This window comes from Gossypium arboreum, chromosome 5 (genome assembly GCF_025698485.1).
Source record: "Gossypium arboreum isolate Shixiya-1 chromosome 5, ASM2569848v2, whole genome shotgun sequence".
In the NCBI taxonomy this organism is placed as follows: domain Eukaryota; kingdom Viridiplantae; phylum Streptophyta; class Magnoliopsida; order Malvales; family Malvaceae; genus Gossypium; species Gossypium arboreum.
This window is the reverse complement of record NC_069074.1, coordinates 63110035-63123331: the sequence shown is the minus strand read 5'-3', so window position 1 is coordinate 63123331 and position 13297 is coordinate 63110035. Positions and strand designations below refer to the sequence as shown.

The 13297-nt window shown below is 29.9% G+C and overlaps 1 protein-coding gene across 1 annotated transcript in view; it reads right to left on the bottom strand.

Annotated features, from left to right (window-relative positions):
- LOC108451587 (uncharacterized) overlaps positions 1-10997 on the bottom strand; it is a 31687-nt gene extending 20690 nt beyond the window's left edge. Inside the window, exons 1-7 of the mRNA XM_017749262.1 lie at positions 10793-10997; positions 10480-10538; positions 10322-10345; positions 9359-9441; positions 9182-9246; positions 8388-8437; positions 7556-7657 (exon numbers count right to left, since the gene is read on the bottom strand). Coding sequence (XP_017604751.1) covers positions 7556-7657; positions 8388-8437; positions 9182-9246; positions 9359-9441; positions 10322-10345; positions 10480-10538; positions 10793-10997 — 588 coding nt within the window. The remainder of the gene's footprint in view (positions 1-7555; positions 7658-8387; positions 8438-9181; positions 9247-9358; positions 9442-10321; positions 10346-10479; positions 10539-10792) is intronic.
- Positions 10998-13297: the final 2300 nt, after the last annotated feature.

The window sequence follows — 13297 nt, the reverse complement described above, 5'->3', positions numbered from 1 at the left end:
TGGTTTGATCTCTCATCTCTTCCTGTTATGAGTTAGCTAATAATTTTATAGTTGAGATGTAGGAAATACCTATGAATCAAATGGAGTCTCTAACTGATCTGGAGTGACTTCAATATCCTCTTGTTACTCCAAAGAACCTTTAGCCTCATGTAAATGAGAAATTCATTGCGTTGTCACAATATCTTGAGTTTCCTCGTCGCAACATCGGCTTTACTTTGTGTCACATTTGTGAAGAAATTATCGTGATATTCATGATAGAGAAGTAGGCTAAAAAACCTGAATAAACAACAAAAAAGAAAAAGTAGGATTCGACTTTTCACTAATAAGCAAATAAACAAGAATACAAGATGGAGAAAAGTTACCATAGTTGTGCAAAACCCGAACCCAGAACACACAACTTTCTCTTGAATTCAACGTTATCATAGAACACACTATTTTTCTTTATTGTAATGACCCTTTAAATAAGCTCAGATTAAAGAACTAATATGACTAAAATTTTCCTGGAGTAATCAGAGCTTGACTAGAAGAAAGAGTCCTACTTGACTGTAAAAAAACACGATTGCGTTACTTGGAAAATACATCCGTCATCTTGATGTCGCATGCCTCTTCATCGCGACGTCGTTCTTACATTGGTTTTGGTTGTGTCAAGTGTCTGCAAAGTGACAAAAAATGCAAGGCACACTCCACAAGAATTAAAGAGTATTTACAAAGGGTGGAGTGTGAGGGTTGCCAAATTTATCTTTCCAATATGGTAGATATGGCAATTTGCAATAGGCATGTACTGTAATTTCAAGACTAGAGGAAAAGAAAGAGCCATTAGATTATGTGTTGGCACCAAAACCACATGAGACTTGTCAATTTGAAATTGAAAGTTATAAGCCATGCGTGTTGGTGGAGCATCATTCTTAAAGACTTGAACAAACACGAAATGGAGAATCAACCAATAATAAAGGCATGAATATAGGTCATTCAAGATTTGAAAGTCTTACGAATTTATAAGAAGGGAAAATTATTGATAACATTGGTAAACATGTGAGAAGAAAAGAAGAATTGGAGCAAAAAAAAGCAATAACCTTTTAATGCAAATTGAGTTGGTTCATTGAAAAAGGAAAATAAGAAGGGAAAAGGCATTATGGCCTTACAGATTGATCGTGCAAATAAAAGCAAGGGATGAGTCTAGTGCCATTAGGCCAAGCTAATAGAGAAATCCCAAACATAATGAATTTAAAGGCCCAATGCAACAAGATTAAGCATTTGACGATTTATATTGATGAAAAAAGTAAAAAAAAAAATTAGGAAATGGCCTTTTTAGGTGCAATGGATGGGAGGAAAACCAGAGGCATGTTGAAGACTCATCTTATTCGATTTCTCCTAAGAAATAAATAGTTAAATGAGAACATATAAGAAGAGAGTGTACATGAAAATGAATTTAGTCATGAATTCAAGGTCACTTGATGCTCTTAACTAGTAATGCAATGGAGTTTATTGAAAGAAATCTCACCAAAGCCATGGATGATGATGATGTAGTCATGGATGGTGAGAATGAAACAGAAAGGCTCAAAGATGATTTTGAGGATGACAACTTAAAAGCTTGATCATGTAAGAATAGGCTTCCTCATGTCTGTGTTATGATTATGAATTTAAATTTTACTATTTAAAATTAATAAAGGTATAGACACTCCAAATTTGATCAATTATTCAATAAGTACTATAGAGAGCTCAATCTTGATTTTTTTTTTGTTTAATGAAAAAAAAACTAGAATTAAGGTTGATAATGTTGTTGAGAAGTTTGGTTTTTAGTACACCAACTATTTCTACCGTAAGCTTTACCTCTTAATCATTATTAAAAACCTTGGCAACAATCCATGAGAGACTAGCCCGTCAGCAATCATTTGAAGCAACCCAAATTGATGAATAACATATACAATTGAAAGACAAAATTCATATGCTACAATGCTACATTTAGCACAAGTATGAACAAATAGACCATGACTGTATAAACACATAAAATGAAACTGATGTATTCCAACAAACCCAAATCCCACTTGAAAACCTTTGTGTTTCTATTCTATGAGAGAATTGATTGTCTTTTTTTTAGCACAATATGTGAGATATGAGTTTCAAGGGAATTGATTTCACATGGACTCATGGGTCAATTTTTTAGAGACTTGATTATGGAATTTGTAGCATGGAGTGGGATGTGTCTTCTCAATGATAACTCGACAATTGCCTAAGTTGAAGTTTGATCATCGATATTTAATTATTACTATAGGTCATAGGAGAGGCAAAAAACTACAAGACTTTTTTACTCCTTTTTGAGTTGGGTGGCTCATAATGGTTTTAAACAATTTGTAAAAAATAACTAGGAACTTGATGAAAGTGTGGAGAAGATGTTTGAAATTTTCATTGATATGAGAAGATGTTTGAAATTTTCATTGATATGGTTATCCTATGGAATAGAGATGTGTTTGGTTTTATTAATGTTCATGAAAGGAAGACGCTAGAGTTGTGTGACTCGAATCCTTATTAAAGAAAATACAGTGGTAAAATAAGGGGATCTATTTGTTCTTATTTTTCTTTATTTGGCATTGATTAGATTAAGATTTTTCAACCTTTAAATAGATGTAATCGAAACTCCTCTTGTATTATTCATTTTTCAATATTAGTGAATTTCTTTCTCCTTTTTATTTTGGTTTTTTCCAGAAAGGGTTTCCATGTAAAATATGTGTTCTTATTTTTCTTTATTTTTGCAATTATTAAATTTCCATTACTGGCATCTATTTTAATAAACTAGTATCCAAGCTTTTTGGGTTGCTTGTCTAGATCATGGTAATGGTGACAATTAATTATGATATTTTGTTATTGGATCACAACACCAGATTCGTGTTGTGGTAAGTAAAGATGCAGGTAGTTCTTGCGCAAATGGATTTAGAGGATGCCCTACTAGGGGTAGATAAGATGCCTTTGACATTGACGGAAGAAGAGAAGAAACGTAAAGATCAAAAGCCTTTAATGCAATCACATCTGCATCTGTCGAATGAAATTCTACAGGACGTGTTTAAAGAGAAGACTACACTGCATTATGGGTAAAGCTGTAGCACTTATGCATGTTGAAAACCTTAACTAGCAAGTTACATATGAAGCAACATTTTTATGCTCATCATTTGGAGGTATGTGCATCTGTGCACAAAAACTTAACTGTGTTTAAAGAAATTCTCTCGGACCTAGAGGCCATGGAGGTTCAGTATGATAAAAAAGATTTAGGGTTAATTATACTTTATTCGTTGCCCTTGTCTTATTCAACCTTTAGAGATATAATTTTGTATAGTTGCGAATCTCTCACGTACAGTTGATGAAGTCTATGCTTCTTTAATGTCGTATGGCAAGATAAAGCATCTTGTGGCCAGATCTGACTCTCAAGGAGAGGGTCTCATTGTTTGTGAGAGACAAGAATGAAATACTAATGATTATCGTGGAGCACACAAGAATGAAATCCTCGCAGTAAATTTAAGAGTAGATCTAGATCTTCAAATAGAGGTAAAACTTGTAAATTCTGCAAAAAGAAAAGGAAAATTAAGTCTGAGTGCTATAAGTTGCAGAACAAGATTAAAAAAAAAAAGAGGCAACGAATCAAAAGGAAAAACAACCAGAATAATCTGGTGAAACTGATGTTGTAGAAAAATACAATAATGGTGAACTTCTAGTTGCTTCTATCGACAACTCTAAAGTGAGTGAGGAATGGATCATTGGTTTTGGTTGTACTTTCCATATGAGTCCTAATCGGGATTGGTTTACAACATATGAAACAGTGTCTGAAGGTGTTATTTTGATAGGAAATAATGCTTCATATAAAATCATAGGTATTGGTATAATCAAAGTTAAGATATTCAATGGAGTTGTCAGAACACTTAGTGGCGTACGACATGTACCAAAATTGAAAAGGAATTTGATTTCGTTGAGTAATCTTGATTCAAAAGGGTACAAGTATACAGTTGAAAGTGGGGTTCTGAAGATTAGCAAGGGTTCTCTCATTATGATGAAAGGGCAAAGAAAGACTGTCAAGTTATATGTTTTACAAGGTTCAACTATTACTGGTGATGCAGCCATCGCTTCTTCTTTTTTGTCAGATGATGATGTTACTGGAGGCCCCCGCGGTACGAACTATGTCGCACAAGTAGAATCCGTATAGAACTACACTTCTTCTATTTGACATTGATTAGAATTAGGTTTTTCAACCTTTAAATAGATGTAGTCAGAACTTCTCTTGTATCATTCGTTTTTCAATATTAGTGAATTTCTTCTCCTCTACCCATGGTTTTTTTTAAAAAAGGTTTTCACGTAAAATCTGTATGTTCTACTTTATCTTTATTTTTGCGACCATTCTATTTTCATTATCGTCATCTATTTTAACAGAAGGTTATTAGGAGATTAACAGACATATAGAAAGCTATAGAGACTTACAAATCTAGCAATTTGATTTTGTTGGATATTGACTTACGAGAGAAATTGGAAGGGGTTCGGAGCAATAGGAAATTTTGTAGAGACAATAGTCTAAAGTTGATAGGTTGGTTCAGAGTGATTGAAATGGTAAATACTTTCATAGTCAAACTTTACCTTGTAGAAGAAAATCAAATTGAAGTATTGAGGATTGGTAATGGTGATTGGTGCAATGATGAGGAAATATTGAAAGTTGAGGTTGTTTCTTTATTTAGTAACTTTTACAAGCTGAAGGCATTATAATGAGAAAGTTTTCCTTATATGGATGCCTTTCAAAAAATATGATATGAGGGTGTTGAAGTATGAGATAGCAGGCGAGGAAATTAAGCATGCTTTGCTTGATATGGTACCTCTAAAAGCACCAAGATTGTGTGGTCTGCATGCACATTTTTTTGAGAGCCAATGGGATATTGTTAGTGCATTGATTTTTAGTATGGTGAAATAAGTGTCTTAAAGACAAAACTTAAGTTAAAGTCTTAACAAAACATTGTTGGTTTTGATCCAAAGGTGGCAAACCCAAATTCCATGTTTCATTTCTAACCTATTAGTCTAGGTTTGATTCTTTACAAGGTGATTATGAAAGCAATTGTTAATAGGCTTGAAAGGATAATGTCATACATATTTTCCCCTAATCATGCTAGTTTTGTGGTTGAATGAAACATTACAAATAACATATTGACCACTTAATAAGTTTTTCTTTGAGTGAATAATTGTTAAAAAAAGGGTGGATGGTCATTAAGGTTGATTTAGAGAAAGCTTATAATTGGGTTTGATAAGACTTTCTTGATGATACTCTACGAAGCTAGAATTCCTCAATGGATAGTCCAAGTTGTTCTTCAATGTATCTCATACGCATCAATGCAAATTCTATGGTATTAGGCAAGGCAAAGCAGCCCTCTCTCATCTTATCTATTTGTCCCTGAAATGAAAAGATTAGATCACAACATTCACAATGCAATAAGGGAGAAAATATTGTCCCATATCTTTCATCGCTCTTTTGAACACAATCTCGTCCACTTTTGCAAGGTAGATTTGGAACAAGCCAAAGTGGTGTCCATAGTTTTGTCATTATTTAGATGACAAAATCAATTCATCAAAAACTCAATTATTTTTTCTCCTAATACTAATACTAATGCGAATATGAATACGATTTCCAAGAGCAAATTCGGTTTCCAAATGGTTACGTATTTGGCAAGCACTTGGGTATTCCTCTCTTTCACAGATAGATTACTAAAGACACTTTCTAGTTGGTTATTGGTAAAGTTAAAAAGCAATTCAATGGGTGAGATGCAAAATTACTTTAAAGAAGTTGGTTCTTACGGAGATTCCAATCTATCTTAAGCATTCTTCATTGATTCTTGTGAAAGGTTATAATATGATTGAGAAGTTGGTTAGGGATTTTTCTTTGGAGCTACTGGGAGAAAGCGGAAGCCATCTCTTGTTAAATAGGAGACATGTCAACCTATTGATAGTGGAAGGCTTGTGAAAGATATTATGATAGTAGAATTGATCTTTCTTATTGATATCGGAATTCAATATTCTTACAAATGAAAAGGCTTATCGAGTGTAGATGCTGCATAATTAATACGTTTTGGAAGGGATTCCATAAACACATTAACAAGTGTAATTGTTCATTTTTATAACGTTCTTTGGCAAAAGTGTGAAAAGAACTTAGAGAAAGTTTGTGTTGGTAATTGGTGATAGAAGGATGAAAAATTTTGGATCAATAGATGGATTCCGAGTTTGAGCCATTAAGAAATTATTATTTGTGTAATGATATAATGGAGGACATTGTCTATGTTTGGAAGTGGAATGATTTTGCAAGCTATCTTAGCTAAGTTATTGTGTTGCATTTCGTGAGTAGTCACTCACTGAAGTATCTAGTAAGGCAGAATATATGTTTTTAGAGAGAGTTGAAAATTGAATATTTCTATGTAACAGATGCATTAAAGACAACTGGGATTCGATGGATAAAGCTTGGAAGATGATGTGGAAATATAAAGGACAACAAAGGATGATGCAATATGAAGTGCGTGCTTAGAGACAAATTATTGACGAATGTTGAATGGTTTAGTATAGGGATGAATAGCGATCCCTTATGTCCTATTTGTGGTAACAAGAAGGAAAATAGCTTGCATATTTTGCAAGATTGTCAAGTTGTTGCTTCATATGGAAGAAAGTTTTGCCACTTTCATTCTATACCACATTCTTTTCTATATTTATCTATTTGTTAATTGATAATGTTCAAGATAGTTTTAATTTTACGGTGAATAATGCGAATGGAATTTATTTGGGATTATTTGTTGGCAATGGAAATGAGAAATTTGATTGTCTTTGGTGATTCTTTTGTTTGGATGATATAATTGCCCTTTGGTTGGTTTAGGAACATTGTAGCAGTGACTGTAAGAATAAGCCAACGAAAATGCAAGTTGTACAGGTGGCATGAAAACCTCCTGAGGATGTTTGAAAAAAAGTTAATACGAATGAAGGTATGGAGTTGAGAACAAATCAAACTTTGGCAGGGTTGACTCATGACAGTAAGGGTTAGTGGATTGTGGGTTTAATAGGAACATATGCATGTGGACAGTGATTCAAATTGTGCTTTCCATTGTGTATGATGGCCTTACTTTAGCATAAGATGCATGATATAATCAATTCATTTTTTTTAGTTTGGTGATTCTGAAGTGATTCAACTATTGTTTGATTATTTTGTACAGTTGAATTCTATTTCCATTGTAAGGAGCATTAAAGAGCTCTACGAACGTCAATGACTGGCGCATGTGTTTTTCAAGGCAATTTGGTGGAATACTTAAATGGCAAAACTTTCTAGTAAATGGATGGTCAGGTTTATGCAAATTTGACTGTCCTCCCTTGGTTGTTAGTCATGTCCTGCGAGATGATATAAAGGGTAGTACTTTGGGTAGATGTTTTCTTTCATAGTGTCTTTAAGGATTAGGATGTAGCTCTCTAGAATCAATAACAAATATTTCTCATAGCATATTCTAATAAGATTTCTAACAAAAAATAATATGGAAAGAACACTATGTTTCAAAAGTACCTGTAAAAATTGGCACCAATGGTCAAGCAAAGGACACTTCTTCTCAGCAAATAACAAACGCCACATACCAATTGCAGTATCCAATGCCATAGATTTTTGGCCCTAACATAAATAATAAAAGATTAATAACTACATAAAGTTATTATCAATGAAATATATACTTTAACCACATTAGCATTCTAATTGAAATTCTAAAAGAATTATAATCACATCTTAAAATATATTTTTGCTAAATATAAATATTAGAGAATTAATCTAAAGGTTAAAATTATTTTTTACAAATTTTTTATGGTTCTTTTACAACTTAAAAATCAAGCAATATATCTAACAAAATAGATATGGGTAAATATACATTTTGTTTTTGATTTTCGCTTCAAGGTCCAAACTAGTACATAAACTAGTACATAAGACTGTTTTTCACTTGAAATTGGCTCCTTGGACTTATCTTTTTTGTCTAAATTTATTATGACTTATTTGAACCAATTTGAATTAGAAAGTCAAGTTCAAGTAATAATTTGAATAAAAAAGAAGTTTTAGATATCAAATTTAACTTTGAGGCTAAGTTTCGGTATTTAATTGGACAAAAGAAACCTTAGGTATCAATTTGAACCCTAAGGCTAAGTTTAGTTACCAAAACATATGTTTGACTAAGTTAAATAAAAAAAGCATGTGATTTATTGCTAACATGGATAAAGAAAAAACCATTCCAAAAAAGTGTAATATGGATCCAAATGAAGTTTACTTAAAAAACTATTTACTCAATCAGCTCTAAAGTGTCTTTCTTCCTAGAGGAAACTTACTATTAGGGATAGTTGTCAGGAAAAGATAATACCTTTTCTTTTGCCCAGCTAAATGCAAAGTTGTATATGTCATGAAACTTTTCTACAATCACCCAAAGAAAAAAATTTGAATCTTGAAAAAAATATGCTAAGTCACAAAATATTAATAAACCTAAATGATTTGAAAAAAGAAGTAAATTGTTTGAGTATATTTCTAGCAAAACACAAATTTAGTTCTCAATGTTTATATCTTTTGTCAATTTGGCTCTCAACATCCTAAAAAGAGTCGAATTTCTATTTTTAACAAAAATACTGACTAAAATATTAAAATTTTAAACATGACTACTTGTATGAAAATCCATGTATACCTCATGTCTTTTTTTAGTTTTTATGAACTTTTTATAATTTTTATTGTTTTAAAATATAATTATAATTTTAAACTATTTGTTGATGGTCGATTGAGTCTTAGCTCGATTGGTATGAGCATTATTACCAATGCAGGAGGACATGTGTTGGAGTTCACTGAAGTGTATTGTTCTCTTATTTATGGGTTGGGGAGAGGCTATGGGTAGTTCTAGAACTTGTGTCAAAAAGAGTAGATATGATTAGAACTTATAATGAGATTGTTCAAAATGAATAAAAAATTAATGTTTTTAGTAAGCATTTTGATTAAAAAAAGAGAGCTTTTTTACTCTTTTTTAAAAGACTAATTGAGTTAAAAATAATAAAAGAGAAATTGAAAAAAGATGGAAGCATTGTAAGCTAAATTTTTCATTCACTTCTTCTACATTTCATGCATGACAAGTTAAAATAAATTTCCTGAATATCCATGGAATGCCAAACATACTTTCATCATTCAGCTCAGAGCGAATGTATGAAATCTTATCACGGAACTTCTCCACAGTATCTACACTGCCATGAAAGAGTAAATCTTTCTATCAATATTTCTCATTATAGAAGGTAAAACATTGAATTTAATATCACTTAAAACTTAGAAGATATAGTAAAGGATGCAAACGTCCACCTTAATTCTTGTAACCCTCGTAAAAACTCCATCTTGGAATATTCACACATTGTAGAAGCATTCATGTGCCATGAGATAACTAACTGCAATTTATTAAAATATTAACATAATTTTCCATAAAATGTTGAAATTAAATGACAAAAACTTGTAACTATCCTTCTTCTCCATTTCATGAGAGCTACAAGATTCTAACTATTTGTAGTATTGGGTCCAAACTTCCTTAATTTTTTAGCATAATATTTTGACATCAAATGCCCAAGACATTCATAATTTTTATCAAACACTACTAAAATAATTACAACACCCAACATTAATGGACCAAAATTCATATCTTTCTATTCTTATACCACATTAGAGACAAAATCTTGATCTCCATTTGTCAATAGTACAACTATGTAGGATGTAAATTTTAAAATTCATGTCTCATTTGGTTATCTAGTATGTTGACAAAAGAAAATTTTAAGTATGATATATTTATTAAAATACAATTATAATATAAGAAATAATTAGTATAAATTTAGACTTTAAATTAGAATGATCTATAAAACCCTTTGCTAATAGTCCATGCAATCATGGACAAATGTAAGTGATTAGATGATGGTGATGATGATTTTATTATTTTTTAGATTTAAGATATTTATAAAATTATTTTAATATTTTTTAAAAAATAAAAACCCTAAATGCTAAAATATTATATCCTAAAACCATAGATCCTATCCTTTAAAGCACTCAACTTTTAATATTAAATCCTAAATTTAATTAAAAAAAAATCAATGGATTAAAAATGTCCTTGCAATCATGGACTATGAGCTTGTCCAGTTCCTTGTTAATACATTAAAACCTTTAGCAATTATAGCTATGTAAGATAAGAAGGAGAACATACATGCAAACAAAAAACAAAAAACCTTATTCATACCAATGCCTTTTTACCATAAGAGATTGTACTTCAGGGTGCAGACATACCATAATTATATCTTGGGGATCCACCTGTCAAAATATTCAAATTTTGAAATAGAAAGAATGTTATGCGTCTATGGAATAATAGAAAAGAAACACAAAAGAGAAAGGGGTTAACAAAATGTTAGGCATCAATGGCTTATTTGATATTTTTAAAAAATTACCTCAAGGTCATTGCATAGTAGAGTAATACCATCAACCAATATCATATCTATATCGGGATCTGTGTAACACATTAACATAAGTAATTTATTAGAAAGGATCCTACAAGCTACTAAATTTAGCCAAGTATAGATAAATGGAAAGTAAGCAACAGATAAATGAATTTCTATATTTTATCACATATATATATCACTATCTCAAGTGATTTAGTAGTGATGTCTATCAATGTTCCATTTACACTATTGACGTGCATAACCATAAAGGCCCTAAAGAAAATGCGTACACCCTAATGCAATAAATTGGGAAAAAACTTGCCTTTATATCTATTATAAAGCTCTTCCAAAAGTGCGTCATCAACAAGAACCGGAGTGTCGTAGAAATAGTCAATAGATGCTTCAACGTCCCAATCACAGAGGTTCAAATATTCAATAGCAACTTTTTCACTAGAATTAAATAATAATAAAAGAAGTAAATGAAATTCTTGAAGAAAACAATAGAAAAAGTGACCATCGGCATCCATTAATGCAGAAAGCAAAAATTTACCTTTAACTAGAAATAAATGCATTGTCATAAATCGGAAGATACAGTGAGTAGTATTACAAATAGGTCAAATTAATGAAGAAAGTAATATCCTTATGAAGCTCTAACAAAACCAACCAAAATCAACCTTCTATTCATTTTCTCTAAACATGTCAGGATGGTAGATGATTTTCACATTAAACTAGACTAATGCTTTTGAAAAGTACTTTTAAAAAGTGATGTAAAAAAGTGTTTTTGAAAAGTTTAGTTTAAAATTTGATTGTTTAAATTGCTGTTAAAAAGTACTTTTAAGAAATAAATGTCTATTTTAGACATATTATTATTAAGTAACAAATATGCATTTAAATAATATTTAAATTAGTTAATATTGTTATATTTTAGTAAGAATATAAAAATTTACTATAATTAATATTTTAATATAAGAATATAAATTTTAAATATTTTTAAGCAATAAATATTAATTATTTATAAGATATAATTAGAATATATTTAAATATTTAAATATAACCATTAAATATTTGTAATTAATATTTTAAAAATATTTTTTAATTAATGATTTTAACACATTTGTAATTAAGCACCAAGAAAAAAAAAAGGAAAATACTATGCTATTGGAGGGGTGAAAAAGTAATTAAGCACTAAAAGTGCTTTTGGGAGTAGAAAAGTTAAAAATTTTAACTTCTCCTTTTTAGTTTGAAAAGTTAAAATATTTCAACTAAAAGCAACTTGTTTCGCACAACTTTTTTTCCAAAAATACTTTTAAAGCCAAAAGTATTTTTTGTAAGTACTGCAGAACATGCCTTAAATGTTTAGCCATTATGATGAGTTAGAAAAAATAGTCTACCAACCAACAAATAGTTGGAAAAGTGAGGTGAAGTTCTTCCTTAAGAATTTATTTTAAATTCAAATTTTAAAATTATCGTTATTGAAATGAATTGATCTAAATACAACCCATTTACAAATTTATACTATATAATATGTATGTGTCCAATTGACTGGTGTGATGAGTAAATTATAAACTCCTTTTTAATTATTTTTATATTATAAATAAAATCAATAAAATATAATATAAACCAATAGTTGAACATAATTCTTTAAGATTTTTAAGTTTTAACTTTACCAATTTAACTAAAGTTTTATTTTTTTAGTATAAAATTTTATGTATATATTTATCATACAAAATTTTCACAAACTTTATGAGTATGTATATTTAATATGAATCAATCATTCATATAATTAACTTAATGTACACATTATATTGACTTCTATACTTCTCTCCTATCGTTTAAGTTTAAAGCAATTGATATTACATAAAATAGGTCGTTAGTAATGATACTTGTATTTTTCTAGTAATGAATTTTATGTATGTTAGAATAATATTTCTAGAATATGTGTTATGTTGAGTTTAAATATATAATCTCATGGTGAATATTTGATTAACTATTAATGAATAATAACATGGAACTTTATTACTTATAAATAAAAAATAGTGGGGATATATAAATAAATATAAATAAACTTATTTAACATAAACAAAATATTTGAAATTCAAAATTGAAACACGATGTGAAATCCATAAACCTTAAACTCAAAAATTAATATAAAATTTAATTTTAAATCCTAAACCATAAATTCTAAACTCAAAACTCAAGAAAAATAATAATTTTAATTAATATTTAATTATATCAATAAGTGTTGAGTGTAACGATAAGGTACATTGCACTCTCAAAGAGAGAATACAAATTCTAACTTTGAAGAAGACATGGTTGAATGAAGCAGTCACTCCAAATATGAATAATAAAATGGATATAGAAGATACCAAAAAATATTTATATTTAAATAAATTTAGTATTTATATATATATCGTCCACTACTTTTAGTTTACCTAATAATAAGGTGTTGTATTGTTATTAACTAATTCTGAATGAAACTCATGCACTAAAGTGCATCGAATATCATTCCTTTTGAAGCTATATAAAATAGAATATTTATAGGTATTAAAATGATTTATACACTACATTCCAACCCATATTTTTATTTCTTCTTGCTTTGAAATGATATATATATATATATATATAAGTTGAAAGTCAGGTGGTCAATGTTCTCATTCCAAAAAAAAAAAATGAACAAACATGGAAAGAAATTTGGCTTGTTAGATTTCTCTATCAATTGCTTCTAGTAACACGATGAAGGTGATTGGTGCCAATCGGAAACTAAGCTTCATTGAGGGATAAAAACACTAGTTTTGATGTCAAAGGGAAAAAAAACAGAGAGACAATA